We start from the raw sequence: 16,371 nt of genomic DNA, 5'->3' as shown, positions 1-16,371 counted from the left end.
CTACCATAAGAATTACCTTTTAAAAAGCTTGTAGTGGTCAGGTTTGTTTCAGAGGTCTAATGTCCTAATGTCTAATTTACATACATGAGGAGGATCAGCATTAGAAACTCTTTTGAATATAATGTAATACAGTGCAAAGCCACCACAAACTGTATTAATACACATTTAATAAAAATGGGACAATTTAAACACTTTATGGGAGGGCATTTTTAAACTAATCCTGTGTTGAAGCTACTAACTAGTGTAGAGAGTAGCTATCAGCCACAACCTAGCCGATGGATAGCGGTTAGCCTCTCAGGCAACAGCTCATTTAAAATCAAACTTAAAGGGTACACATTGGCATCAAATACCTCACCAGGTAGGGAAATGTGGCTCCAGTGAAAAACACAGCACAGCTCCACATATTTCATTGCTAAATGACTAAGTGAATCTGACTCACTGTTAGCTCACTGCTGGCAGGCTTAGAGAAGGCGTCAGCCATGCAGACGTTTCAGGAAGGGCACTGTGATATAAAGGACATTTTACACTACACATCCTGCCAAATATTTTACAAGGAATACTGTTGTGTTTGTACATATCTTAGTGTGATTTGTTTAAGCTGCCACTAGTTTCCCTTCCTCTCTGCTGGCTACGATATAACTATGTATTGTTTAAGATAGGTAATCCATCACAGTGAATATGATGTCAGCTTTAATTTATATGAGATTATTCTGAAGACTTTCGAAATCATTTTGCATTTATAACCAAATCACCATACAATCAGAATTGAACCATGGCAGCACCAAAAGCCAAAAGCTGACATGATCACTGTGATGGATGACATATGTCAGGCAATGTTAAGATTCCACAAAATTAAGTTTAAAAATGTAGTAAAACAAATGAAAATCAGTTAATGTGTGGAAGGTGGGGGGAAAATTTCAAAAATTTTAAATTCCACAGCATCATTCAAGCAAACTGAATTTAAACTTCAACAATGACATTCATATTTATCCCTCATAATCCAGCAGTTCAATATCACAAATAAATATCACAAGTAACTGCATTCCAAATGAAATCAACTGGGACTAGCCTCTCTTATAGTGTTAATCACATCAGTCTGGCTGATAAATATATTCTCTTCTATCAGTTTGTTGACTAACCAAAGGACGTGCAGCATCTGTCACTGCAGCAGTGCTCCTGGATGTGGCAATAACTGCCATCCAGAATGATGCACTCCTGTGTGTCCATAATCATGCCCATTGCCCATGAAGGGCATTCCTTAGGTTGATGTGCATGTTAGATGGCCTTATATGTCAAGGTCTCTTCTAGAAGTGCTGCCCTGATCTCTTCAGGCCATTTTACAGTGACAGGATGAACACTGACCTCTGTCATTCCACTGAGTGAGCAGCCTGTGGTGAGCCTGCCGGTGCCAGGCCAGCTGAGCCCTGCTGCTAGGCAGACTCCATGGCCCTTTGCCCCCGAGTCTGTGTCCATGCACACCTCCAAACTGGCCCAGCTGTCCCCACTTCATTATGTACTGATTAGGAGTAGATTACTCTGTGAGGTGAGTTTGGTCATCTAATCCACCGTGCTGTTTAAGGAGGCAACTGCATCTCAATGAAAACTGGTCACATTTCTGCAAATTTGTACCTTGTAATGTGACCTCAGAACTCCACAGTTTAAACCATTTGACTCGCTAAGCTTTTTATCATTTTAAACACTGTTCTCTGACTTATTAAAGCCTTCATTAGGGTTGAGATCAGCTTGATGACTGAATTAGTAAGAGCTCAGCTGTAGCCCATGAAATTGAAGAGCGTGTCTAGCTAACCTGGAACAGGCCTGCGTCTCTAGGTGGACTCACCTGCCCTTCCTCAGGAGGAGCAATTATGTCAAGATGAAGGAGGGGGGCATCCCCAGATGGCCTCTGAGCCAAGCCCCTGCTAATTGGCGGTGCTAGGGATTCAAAGCAGGTTCAAGAAAAAGCTCTCTCCTCTCCTCTCTTCACTGCCCCTACATCTTTGTTTGGCTTTGTTTTGCTTTGTCAACTCTTGCCTTTTGATATGCATATCAATACATGTTTTATTCATGGCCTTTTGGAGTAAAATCAGTCAAGATCACCTTGCTATTGTCTGTAGGCACAAGAAGTGTGGATGGGGTTGCCATTTCAAAGCTAATTTAGTGACACCGCCTCACTCTCATGCAACCCAAAAAAATGAATGATTTATGTGACTGTCACTTTGAGGGTGCAGAGCAACTGAGACTGTACATCCCACACCATTCTTCTAGTTTTCCGACAGCTTGTAAGTTTTTTTTAACAAGACAGCAATGCTAATTGAGTGGCTGGAAAAGAACACTGATGAGATGTTCCTGGCACAGACTGAGTGGGACAGGAAAGAAAAGGGTGAGCTGGAGGGGTTTGCCACCCACATCCTAATGGCCGCACGTACCGTACCTGTTTCAACAGTGCATAGGCTTCATGTTAATCATAATGCTAAAGATGTTAAGTTTAATTAAAATGTTCTTTCATTACAATCATGTCAGTGTTTATTATATCTCAGGATCCCACCATGATAGAGGCCATATCTGTGAAATCAGTGTATGTGTATAACTGTTACAGTGCATTATGCAAGCCAATTTAAAGTTCTCCTAATTGTCTGATTATCAGATGGGCCACAAGCTGCTATCTGATTGAACACATACTTCTGTTTCGTGCAGGCTATGACCTCTAATGAGACTCTATAGGCAGGGTAACTCATTAAAGGACACTGCCTGCAACCATAAAACTAGAGTTACGATGCTTCAGTATCAATAATGATCCCACTACAGAAAAGAAGACACACTCTATTTTCTGTGAACATCATCAATGCCTGGTAGATTTTGGCCCAGTAAGACAGTTAGTTTGAGGGCAGGGTGTAACAGCCTGTTTATTTTTTTAATCAGCCTGCCAGCACCAGTAAAGTTCACTTTGCACTTTGTTTTTACATTTTACAGATTTTGCCACCCTTGGACAGAGCCAGGGTTTTTTCCGTCTTTTTGCTAAGCTAAGCTAACAGGCCACTGGCTCTTGGTTCATATCTGGCGTACAGATGTTTCTAACTCATCTAACTGTGAGCAAGAAAGCAAATATGTGTATTCTGCCATTGTTTTTTCAATCTAAAAAAAAACAAAACAAACCTTAATCGTAGCTGTGCCAGATCAGAAAACTGTTATTCACAGTTTTAAAATGGTGAGAAAGCAAAGTCAAAAGATATTGTTCTTGCAAGTGGGGCACAAACAGCATATTTTGCTGTTTAATGTTCAGGACTTGTTGTGGAGATGAGGTCTCTCCTTTGTTGTTTCATGCCTAGCGTTGCTGCGTGGATGCTCTGCAGGTGTTACATCATACAGGCTAAGGCTTGTATACTCATTTGTCACTTCACTGGGGAATTCAGTCACCCCAGTGAGGACCACATGTCTGTCTGAGTGGAAAAAACATACTGTTCAACTGCACTGCAATTAGAGGGAGACTGAATAAGAAAATAGGATTTATTTCCATCTCAGCAAACCTTTTCATGTACCATATGTTGGTGCAGAGTGTTTACCTATAATGTTGATTGTCTCAGTGTTTGCACTGCAGACTTTGCAGTATACGGTTTTAAAATGGCCACATTAGAGTGCCATTCTGTTCACTAACCATGCACAATACATTTACAGCATGCCTAATAGTGTTGGCAGAAGAGCACTAGTGGTGGGCAAAACAAACAAAAAGCTGTTTGGAAGCAGTCATTTTGTAGTGTGTTATGTTCCAAAGCACAAACAGTACTTCCAGGGATTATACAGGAAACCATGAGTCAGGAGTTTCTTTTATATTTATATTTCATTCTGCTGCAGGAATAACATAGTGCATTCATCTTGTCTGTGTAATGCTAAATACATATTTCTGAAGATTTTAAAAAAGGTCAAATAATAATAAAATCAATATTTGCTTTATTCTCAGGTCAAACCACTTGGTCCACAGCTGCCAAACATAACAATGTTTCTATTCAAACCCACTGACCAGTTTTTGGGGCACTTATTCTGTTCCATTCTTGCTAACCTAACCATAGCGAACAATGAAAACACATCCAACCAGCTATTTCACATTTCACACATGATGAATTTTAACATGGATGTCCTGAAATTTTCTTTCCTTCCCCAGAATAGTTGTGTCTCATCTCTGTGGGTGCTCTATAATGGCTCCAACTGAGGCAAGACCTTTCCAAACAGGTCATAGCTGGAGCATGAAGACAGTTCAGGACAGCCAAATCAGTATCGTTTTCAGTCTGTTAATCTTCTAGTTTATGGCCAGCTTAAGTGAAAAGAGCATAGTCTGTCCAAAAATATCTCCCTTACAGCTCTTAGAAGAGCGCTGCTGATACCATCTGAATAGCTGTTTGATTGTGCCACTGTTGGATGACATTAAAACCTGCCAGCCCTCAGTGGATTAGTTTCAGAGAACCAGTACACATAAGGCTGTGGCAGCGAGTAAGAGTGGGGCTCTGTGAGTGTTGGGTGGGGGTGTGTGGTGGGGATGGGGTGTTTATGCCACAGATTCCTTTGCAGAGGATCGTGGTCAGAATGATGCATTTTAATCAGACAACATAATAGTGTTATAAAGAGGTGTATTCTTTTGTAAGTTCCTTTCAAATATATTAAACTAATGCACATCTTGCAAAAAGGTGCATAGGAAAATGAAATCACGTTCCCTTACACTGTCTGGAGTTTCGTTTCCCTGTTTGATTAGTTGTTGCAGCAACTGACTTCAGTATAAAGATGTGTTGTTTCACAAACACTTTTCTGATAATATATTTTCCATATTCATTTCCCCTCAGTTATTGTACTCTGTTTATAATGTGTTCACAGCTGATAAGCATGTAAATCAAACTCTAATTATACAATTTAATTTCAACTGTTCTTGGGGTTGTGTCATTTCTTTCTGTTCACACTCCAAGTACTTTTGGGTGCATGATGCTAGGGCTATAGTCAAGACCTCTTAAGTCAAGTTTGAGACAAGCCCAAGCAGATCCAAGCCTATGTCAAGACCAAGTCTGAAAAAAAGAAAACACTGTCCATTCAGTACAATAGTGTAATCATAGTAGAAAATAATTATTGTTGCACAGTGTTAAAAGCTAATCATCAAAGTTTTACATATTTTCCGCCAGGGGATTGTTGTCGGGGCCATAGCTACCACTGATGACAGGAAGGTCATGTCCTTGGCTTCATATTCTGTACTTGCACAGATTATATATGGTGTTTTGAAGTGAAAATGAAAATGGAAAAGTATATTTGAGGAAATAAAACTGATAGTTTAACTGAATAAAATTTCACAGACTTTTTTTTTGGGTTGGTAGCAAAAAAAATCTTGGAGGGGTTGTGTTGTGTTGTGACCAACACATATAGACAAACAACCATTGACACTCACATTCACACCTACGGGCAATTTAGAATCACCAGTTAACCTGCATGTCTTTGGCCTGTGGGAGGAAGCCAGAGTACCCAGAAGGAATGCAGGCATAGGGAGAACATGCAAACTCCACACAGAAGAGCCCTGTGCAAACCAGGGCTCAAACCTGGAACCTTCTTGCTGTGAGACAACAGCACTAAACATTACACCACCGTGCTGCCCTTGTTCTAATTTTTTTTAACATAATTAATTTAGATATTCACTGTATTTGTATTTCAAAGCAATTAAAAATGTTCTGTCCACACTCTATATGATAATAGTCACTGGTAGCCATGCAATATAGGGAATTTTTTGGACTGTCCTCATGGAGGAATTTTACACTGAAATGCTGCTGACTGTTAACCAATTAATGTCCACAGTGGAATTTTATAATTTCCTTTACAGGAATTAAAGCACTAGCTGAATGTTGTGTCAAATATTATCATTGTACCTCTGAATTTTAACTGTAAAATCTTTATAAATGAGACATATGTGTTTTGCTTGAGATGTCTTTCTTTGTTCCTTATATGTCAGTAGTCACAAGGGTTTGCTGTTTTGTTGATTTTCCACAAAAACACCTTTAGAACAAAAAGTTAGGTACTTCAGATCTCAATGATCTAAATTTATTATTTTCAATGGCACTGCATGAATACATATCCTTGCAAATAAAACAGCTGTAATGAGTCTTCAGTTATTATCTTAATATCTGGGAGGATTTTTGGGACAGTTAAAGTCATTCAGGTTCAGAGCAGAGCAGTGAGGACTTTGGGTCGCTTCTTTTAGAGTTTTGGTTTTTTTTTTAAACCTAAGCAAATGATAGCTGTGATTATATGAGCATACCTTTTGGAAACATTTAATTAACCTTGGTCCAAGCAGAGATGTAATGAGACCTGATCTGATGTTGAAATATTTACAGAATGTAAAAACTTACAGTATGAAAAGGCCTGTGATTTTAGGATGAATCAACTCAAAAATGTTTACCAAAATAAATATAGAAGTCTATAATACATTCAGGTGAGAGAAAATATTCTCAGACTGGCACAGGAGAAAGTGAGGACTGAAAAGATGAAAGACTTTTCCTACATCTGTACATATTATTCATCCCATTTAAAAATTTAAAAATCTTTTAGTATCACCATAATGTAGGCAACAGCCAATTTCCAGAGTGCTGCGGGTATTCCCTGTGGCAGTAACCTGGTGCTTTGGGCTGACATGTTTCTCCCACAGAGTTGCATTTAGATGAATCGGGTTGTAACAGTGAGAAGAGGAACAGCCCGTTGCAGGTGTATGGAGGCCCACTGGGAGACCTGGTAACAGTACCTGAATGTTTGAGAAACATAGGGTTAGGATTTTAAAGGTGACCTATTTCTGTTGTTCAGACATGCATCAGGACATGCTAAACAGCCTTATCTGAACTGGTTGAGAGCAAAATTTCCAGCAGATTCTTTTCACAAAGAACTGAAATCAAAGCTCTTAACAGTAGTGGCAAGCTCTCCAATGAATAAAGGTGTCACTTATAACTTCATATTGAGGTTATTACTCAGCAGTGACTCAGAGTTTTTCTTCACTAATTAAAGTAATAAACTAATTCAGGTGACTGTTATCTGTACAGTGTGGACAGGAGCTGATAATATCCAAAGAAACATGGTTTAAGTGGTTGAAGTTATTTTAACTTGAAATTGTGAGTTGTAATAGTGTGTCACTGTATGTTTGTTTGACAAGATAAAACAAGTTTTCTTAGTAGTTCTTAGTAGTAGATAATGTAACATAGTTGTGTTTTTTGGTATCAAGTTTAAACAACAAATGATCAGTAGTTAAACAACTTGCTGAACTTAACTTTTTCATGTTCAAGGCAGCGATTGAAGTTTTTAAGTTGAAACACATTAATTATTTTTGTGTACAGTAATTTGGTTATGTTTAGAGACAAATCACTACTTTGTTAAGGTTAGCTGTGCTTTTTGGTTAGTGGTCACTTGAATGTAAACAGGTCATTTCAGGGCACTTGCTGAAATGATGCTGCTGTTTTTTTTCTTTGGACAGTCTTACAGACAGTAGCTGAAAACCTGTAGTATGGAACCATAACAAAATGGAACCATGCACAATGGTGAAAGGGAGCTTTGCAGAATTTTTTCAACATTTTTTTTTTTTTTTTTGTTCATAGACCTCCAAAGCAACTTTATTTTCATCTGGACATCCTCCCATTGTAGTCACAAGCTTCTTTCTCCAGGGTTAATAATGCAGTATGACTCAATGTAACCTCTTGTCAATAGCTTCATAAACTTGGACACAACTTCAGACCAACTTCCCATTCATCTGGTACTCTCTCCATTATGAACACAACTTTCAGCTTTTCAAAGAAAAATCATGCCATAGGCTCCAGCATTTTTTACATTGTTAAATCCTTCCATGCTACTGTATGATTCAATAAATTTAGGCAGATAGTTCCAGTACTATGTTATTGTATACATTTGTAGGTAGAAAACAATTTAACATGGATAATTAGGCAGTTTAGAAGATTTCTGTTGACTTTCATTATAGGCCACACCCATTTCTGAAAATCTGACGACACATTTTTATGAACTTAAGAGATGCAGATAGTGGGTTTGCATTATACCCCCACAGTGTATACAACCAACACAAATTGCTGTGATGAGGAATGGCATGCCAACAACAAGAGCAAAAGTGAGCAAAATGTTTATAGGAAGACTGGATTAAGACAGATCATAGTGGAAAACTGCATGTGTAAAAAGATATATACTGCATTTGCTAATGTTTACTTAGCACGATTTTTTTGATTTGGCACCTAACCACAATAGCACAATAACAGTTACGCCATATCTGTTCAGATGATTTCACAGATATTTTCACAGCTGTCCCACCGAAAATAGCTCTGATGATGTATGTGTGATAAAGATATTAATCTTCACTGAATATAAAATTGAGTGATGTGGTGTTTCTGTCACTTTATTAACTGATGCAAAGCATTGTGTTTTTTATTTTGACAGGTGTGGATTAATGGGGACATTGTAGCTGTTGGGAAAATTATCTTCTTTTTCACAGCTGCATTTCTTTTCTTTTTATTTATTCATTTTATGCCTCAGAGGTAGAACTGGGGCTACCTCTTTTATGTTTTCGTGAATGACTTTAGATAATACTGGAAAAAATTATAAATGTGCAATATTCTCTGCCACTCTCTACCCTTTGTATAAGGTTTAAATTGTTCTTGTAATTCTAGCTGATGGTGCATACACAACAGGGTTTGTGAAGTGCATTGCTGCTTGAAAACCCTTGACTCGCATTATATTTGTAGTCAAAAAATGGCTCCATGTGACCGTGCTGGCTGTTGAGGGACAGTCAGTATTATCTTCTGCTACACTTGATGCAGCGTTGCCTGTTGGCAAGGAATACACAGTCAATTTATTTTGCCCAAGAGTTTATGAGGTTACAGCAGATACACTGTTTGTAACCAAAATACTGAAGTTGTTTGCCTGATAAGACTTGTTGCTGTGTCCTTGAACGACCTGAATAATTACTTCTGGATGATCGGGAAACAACTAACTCATGCCAGAAGTAATTAGAAGGGAAAAGATGAGCAGGCATGTTGATGTATTGTTTTAAATCCTCTTTTGGAGGGATGTTGGTAAATGGCTAAAAGGCATTTCTGAGCAAAACTAAACAGCGTTCTGCTTTCACCACACAGAGCTCTAGTCACAGTTTACAACATACATCTGTGAGATCTGTTTAAAATATGCATTGCAAACTTTTTTTTTTTTTTACAATATCACTCTCCAGACTTATGCAGATTACATGTTTGTCAGAGGTGATATATTTAAATGCTGTGTTCAGTTTTGCATAAGAAAAGAATGGTTTACCCCCACACTAAAATTAGCATGAGGTTTGAATGCTACTCTGGGATTGGAAACACACTCTGATGCTGTAAAAATGTGAGCTGTGCAGGGAGACATTTTCTTGAATTAGGTTGCCTATTGAGCAGCTCTTTGAATTATGCATTACCCTGTGCATGTCAGTCTGTACAGCTATGCATAGATCTGCCACTACTTTCATAACACAATGCTGAAGATTGCTGTTGTTTAAAAGTTAGTTGAAGACAAAATAAATGGTTGCAGTTGCACAGTGGAGGCTGTATGTACCACTGCTGGGCATTAGTAATAAACAGATTTAAGACATGCGCATGCACAATGTGAATTCTCAGTTGTTGTTTTTTTTATTTCAATCACTTTTTCAATACCAATGTCTTGTTTCATGAGTGTGTGCAGGTTGAAGTTCTAGTCTGATGAAGGTGATAAAGAAAAGGTCAGCGGATCAAAATGTGAGGTCCCCTCCTCAGGGGGACTTAAATATCAACTGCAAATTTCACAGGAATCCTATGATTAGATGTGGAGAGAGCTTGTCAAGGACCAAAGGGTTTGTCAATAAGAAATGTTGACCTGACAGCGGTGCTATATGAAGGGTCACAGGGTCAACTAAATCATTAGAAGCTATCATCTTGAGGCTACGAGTGGCTATACTTAATTCAAAGACACGTGGGCAGTTGTACTTGTAGAGCTGTTCTGTAGCCCAAAGTGTAAAGTGTACCAATAAACTAAGATTGTCACTCCAGTAAAAATGCAAGAGTAGATGAGTCTTTCAAACATGTCCTGCTAAAATAAATGTTGGATCTTTCCTACAGTCAAAGGTATTACCAAATAGTAATGAAACATTGTTTTAAAAAGTCATAATAATAGATATGTTATTTAATTAATTAAAACATCTGAATTAAAGTTAACACTTAAATTAATAAAATAAAATAAAAATAAAAAACTAGACTCATGCAAATATTTGCCACAATGGAAATTTGGTTACCAGATATCAGCACAAATTTCAATATCGATGTAAGGCTCTAACTTTTAAAATATAAACCCTGTTGAACAATGATTTTTTTAAAAATTGTTTGTTTTACAGTTGTGACATCTTCAGCGGGATTTAAGGGAACTTAATCTACCTGTTTTCGCAGAGAAATTACATTTTAGAGAGAAGAATCACAGTAAATTCTAACATCTGGACATAGTGCTGTATTTGACAGGGCACCCAGCAGCATTCAAAGTAGCATTTGTTCTGTCTCCACCTTGCTTAGTTTAAATGTAATATTAACAGCTGTCAAATACAATCTGAAGTCCTCACCCCACCTCTCAGTGCTCAGGCTCAACTTCCTGGTCAAGAAAAGCTTCATGGAGCCAATTCTGCACCACTTGGACAAGCATGGAAACTCAATAAGGAAGTGGGAAGGGCAAAAAAAGACTTCCTGATAATATATTAATGTCATCATCTGGCTTCAACTCCCATACTTTTAGACCATGATTCAGCTGTAAGCCACAGCCTGTATGAAAACTCTAGAGCTCATTATCCACAAGTATAGTTAGAACAGTAGTCACTTCTCATCTTAAGGACTAATCTGTTCCTCATGTCACTAAATAATCCCTGATTCTCCCATTTTACTATAATTGCTGAAACATGCACTGTGTATTACTTTCTTCTCTTTCCAATAATCCTTTTACATGGTCATTCTGTGTCACAGGTCATTCTTAATATTGGTGGGTTATAATTTTATAATCTGGGAAGGTGTCTCCATTCATATATCTGACTGGCGTTAATTATAAGGTGGGACAAAAAGTTGCTATATTTCACTCTTAGACTTTGCTCCTGGACTCCATTGACAAAAACAATTATTTTACCAAGCATAGTTTCTGGAATACTGCTACCTCAATCTTTTAGTTTGTTTGTGTTGTGTCACTTTCAGTGGTGGAAGAAATTTTTAAATCATTAATAGACATCATATATATATGTATATATATACTATATTACTGGAATATAGATTCTGCATACAAATCACCTGGCCCGATATCGCGATAAAGCTGTATTTTAAGTAGGATTCCTGGTATTTCCCACTAAATGCAGCTTCGTTTTTCTTGACAGTCTTGGGGCTTTTATGTTGTTTCAGGGCCCTACAATAGTCAATAAGATCAAATAATATACATTATTTATTCTTTCTGAGCAGCCCGGCACCAAATGATCCACGACCCAGTACCTGTCCGTGGCCCGGTGGTTGGGGACCACTGATGTATTGCAATGTTCTAGGTTAAACCTAAAGAATCATACTCCTTAATAAAAAGGTATATATCTGCAGGAATCCTATCCATAATGTTGTCAGACAGGATCTGACTAGGATCAAAAATAATTATTTTGATGTGGACGCATTACACTGCAGCATCTGTTCGTGGTGGCTATGTATACTATTTCTGCTTAATACTGCACTGATTGCAAAGATTGTTATCCCCATCAGTCATTTACAAGCAAAAACATGTTAATAACATGTTGGGCCAAATAAGGCCCAAGTTAAAAAATACCAGAGTTATCCTTTACATTCTGTCACACCCATGATACAGAACAATGATGCACATATTTATATAACTGGAGTTATGTTCAGGTAACCTCTTTTTCACCTTGTCTCATCACTGAATAATAGATTATTCATGTATGTGTCAGATTATGTGTAGGTTATCTACTGTATTTACACTCATTCATTCACAGAGAGCAGCAATCACTGTAAGCAATCAAGATGGTTTTGGTCAATATGTGCTAATGAAAAAGACAAGACTCCTTTAAATCTTTCCTGAACTTAATGGGTTTTTTTCACACCCAACAAACTCCTGCTGTTCTTCCCATTGTACTGTTAATCACTGTACATGAATGTAATTGGAAATGATTATATCAAGATTATTTGAGTATTAAAAAAAGGAAAAGAAAAAGAAAACAACAACCAACACTGGACTAGTTTCCTCCTACACAATCTTGGGGTAGTCCAAGCTGGGAAGTTTAGCCGTGGACCACCTCCCTCCCACAGTCTATTGCAGCAACTTCCTTAAATGCCCAGGTCCTTCTGGTGATCATAATAATGCTATAGATAATAGCAACAATAATTACCATATGTGCATTATGATTATATTTCTGCCCTGGACCCTCTGGTGTTCCACCCACCTCTGTGGTTGGGGCTTGTTTTGCAAACAGCACCATAACCACCTCCAATCACAACTTTGACATTTATTTTCGTTTTCTTTTTAAATTTTTCAGATCAGATTCTTAGGTTCTTTTTTTTTCTCTTGTTTCTTTGTCATGACTTATTAATCTTCCTCTTCGTGCCACAACATACAACCATAATTTACCTTGCAACTGGTGCTGTTCTGACTCAATGTCCATATGTTCTGACATTTCCCCATTGTTTAACTATGTATTATGTTTTTGTTTGGGTATAAAAAAGGAGAAAAAACATTTTTGGCTTACTTTTCTTAGAAACTCCTTTAAATACTGAGCCATCAACACTGCTGCTCATTTTGATATTTTTCAGCAGGAATGGGTTCAAACTTCTTAAGAACATGCTTTTTAAAGATTTTTTTCTTTTGGTTTATATTTCTTCTTGTTGTTACCCTTCTTGTTCTTGTTCCTCTGTCCTCTTCTTCATCTTCTTTTTTTATTTTAGACTTTAGATTTGTTACAGAAAATCCAAGAGATATGTTTCCTCTCAGTTGGGTAAAACTGTCAATACAAAAAACAAGTTTCACTCACATAAAAAAGCTGACTGATATCAGATAGAAGTGACTTATTCCAGTTTCTACAACTTTTTTTGACAAGAATAACAACAATTTACAGTATGACAAAGAAATTAAGGTGAACTGTTACTTCTACTGTTACTAAGTTTCACTGAGCCCATGCACAAGAAGCACACTGTGTTGTTGGCTGCATTAATAGAGTAACTGAGACTTCTGTTGTGTCATTTACACCAAAGAGCTCTAACCACATGAAACCAACTTAATACACCTCTGCATGGACACATAATCCTACTATAGCTGGGCAAATAAATAAATAAATGAACAATAAAAGCAGGTCAAAGTCGAAGTAAATGAAGGCATTTGTCCACACAATTGTTCAACATAAATCAGGCCCTGTATCCTGTTACCACCTAAATAACTGGTGAAGACACGTTCTCACTTCAAATCATTCTTCTCTGGGCTGTGGTGCTGTGACAGGCTGTTCAAACTGATATGTTTTGTCTGCTTGTGGTTTTGCCCTTTGAAACACTTAAAGCAGCATCAACCTATTTCTGCCACTGACTAATTGGCTGTTTTACAAACAGGCCGGTGCCTAAGTTTATACTCAGCTGTGTTGTCTTTGCTTGTCATCCCACAGAGAGCAGTGTCCTGCAGAGTCTTGCTTTCACCAAGCAGCCCGGCAGCATCGTGTACCCTGTGGAAACCCTGGAGAGGAACAGGGAGGTGGTGTTCAGTTGTGAAGCCCAAGGAAGCCCACCTCCCATCTACCGGTGAGTCTGTCCCCCTCTGCACATTGTTCTTCTCCAGTGATGTTGCTTGCTTTTATACAGCTGACAATGTCAACATCCTTCAATTTTAGACATCACTGGCAAATGTCTCCATCTTGTCCTTAACAGTGTCTCTTCACATGTTGGCAACTGTGAATGCCAATAAGAGAGAACTGTTTGAAACTTTGGTACCCACAAATCCTTTAATGTAGCACTCTCCAAATTTTCCAACTCAACCAATAAGGGAGGTTTTATATCAGGCTACTGTGGGAGGGTGAGACTCATCTGCACCTATTAACCGATAGCACAAGTGACATGTTAAAAACTTGCATCACTCAATTAAACAAGAAAATACAGTTACCATACTTTGCATACTGCTGAAATCAGCACAATGTCTGAACTGTATCATAATATTGTAATATATATTATAAATGTTGTGTATTATTCTTATTGACAACAAGTCGCATGAACATATCAAAACCAACAATGAATTGAAACAAATGGTAAGTGTTTTCTGTGTATGCAAAGCCTGATGTATCTCTTATTATTCCTCTGTGCCACAAACCTCCAGTATTGTCTCAAAACTATTAAACATACATCAGTGAGTCACACTGTTGCACTGGGTAATGTATCTATTCATTATGATTAACATGGGCACTGTAGTATATTTCTAGTCAATCCCATATTCACTGTTGCTGCTGAAAATACTCAGGAGTGCACTAAATGTGTATTAATGCGCTGCTGAAAAGTGTCAAAAAATACATTTACTGAAAATTACAGTGCCCAGCTATTAAAGGAGATGTTTTAGAATATTTTAAACATAAATATCCATTACAAAAATAATACTTCAGGAGCAGGTTCTAAAGCTTTACATCTTTACTTGAGGCTAAGAGTCAGACAACAGACAGAGCAGGGAAGACAGAATGGACTGAGTGATGGACTAACACACAGTTTTGATCTTCTCATGGTATTTGGTGACAAAAAACTTATCCTTCAACTCTGTTCAGTGGTTGATTTCTTGTACGTCTATTGAGGATAAACATCTATATGTTTGCTGAGAAATTATATAGAAGTACACTATACAGCATAGTAGACCTTGGCTCACCATAATTACTATTACTATTGTTCTTCAAATCTTCTTTATTCTTATTCTTCTGAAATTTCACTGCACTTTCTGCCTGTAGAAACTATTCTGCTATGAAAATGTTTCACTTTTGAAGCTTTTTACTGTTTTGCTTATTCAACTTTTTTCAACTGTTTATGCTTTTATGCTATTTTATGGTTTTGCTTATGCTATTTTTACTGTTTTGCTTATTCAGCTTTGTTCAACTGTTTATGCTTTTATGCTATTTTGCTATTTACAACAATTTTACTATTTTGTAATTTTACTATCACTACAATTGCTTTTACTACCAAGTCTTGCTCTGTGCTCTTCAGTGGCGAGATCGGTAACACGGATGCCTACCAAGGTCTCATGTTCAAGCCCCAACCGAGACAAATATCAAAAAACCCTCCAGAGAAATAATAATAAAATAATTATAACAGAGGGCATTATGAACATTTTATGCTTTTTGCAACTGTGCTATTTATACTGTTTTTGCAATTTCACTACCACTACAATTAGGGATGCACCAATACCGATACCAGTATCGGGTATCGGCTCGATACCCTGTTCCTGTACTCGTTCTCGTAAAAGTATTCCAATACCACAGCCCGATACCATTTTACTGTGATGTTCACTTGGGTGGTCAGGTGCTAATTGAGAGCTAGGGGGAGCAATGTCAGCAGTGTGGAGGTATTTCAAAGTAGATGATGGTGACTAAAGTAAAGCAGACTGCAAATTATGCTCTGCAAAGCTGTCAAGAAGAGGGGTGAAAGCGATTTCATTCAACACAAGCAATCTGATAAAACATCTAAAAAACCAACACAACGCCGAGTTCAAAGTGTTTGCTAATAATGGCAAACAGCAACAACCAATTTTGCAGCAAACTCTGGAGAAAAGGGAGAAGATGTTAAGAGACAACCCGTGCGCAGTGAAAATAACAGAGGCTCTGACCCATACATGGGGATTTTAGACATCTTCTCAGCGTACTGGAGCCGAGGTATGAGATCCCTAGCCGACACCACATCACTGACTCTCACAGTGTTGCCAAAGCTACACGACTTTGTGAAGAGGCACATCCGCAGCCTGTTGCAAGACAGGCTTCACCACTGATATTTGGATGAGCAGCGTTAGCCCGGTGTCCCTCATCAGTTTAACTGCACAGCAGATTGACGAGGATTTTACTCCGCGAAGAGCTGTCCTGCATGCACAACAATTTAGGGGTTCGCACACCAGCCAAGTCATCACAGGTGTGTTTGATGACATGCTTCAGACATGGGGGGGTCACTAAAAGTTCTGTTCATGTGCTACGTGATAATGCGAAAAACATGATCAAAGCCATGAGTGAAGCTGGACTTGCGAGCCTTCCATGTGTCGCACACACCCTCCAGCTGGCTGTTAATGAGGGGCTCTTAGCACATAGGAGCGTGGCTGACGCTGTGGCAGTCGAATGGAAAA

At 38.1% G+C, this 16,371-nt stretch overlaps 1 protein-coding gene across 3 annotated transcripts in view; it reads left to right on the top strand.

Moving 5' to 3' along the window:
• Positions 1-16,371, top strand: part of cntn4 (contactin 4) — a 154,744-nt gene that overhangs the window by 28,143 nt on the left and 110,230 nt on the right. For all 3 annotated transcript variants that reach the window (XR_007814351.1, XM_018699001.2, XM_018699000.2), the window contains exon 3: positions 13,682-13,814. Coding sequence is in view for 2 of the 3 variants with exons in the window: in XM_018699001.2 (XP_018554517.1) it covers positions 13,682-13,814 (133 nt within the window). In the remaining variant the exon portion in view is untranslated. The remainder of the gene's footprint in view (positions 1-13,681; positions 13,815-16,371) is intronic.

This window comes from Lates calcarifer, linkage group LG12, assembly GCF_001640805.2.
Source record: "Lates calcarifer isolate ASB-BC8 linkage group LG12, TLL_Latcal_v3, whole genome shotgun sequence".
NCBI lineage: Eukaryota > Metazoa > Chordata > Actinopteri > Centropomidae > Lates > Lates calcarifer.
The sequence above is the reverse complement of the archived record's forward strand: the minus strand, read 5'-3'. Positions and strand labels throughout refer to the sequence as shown.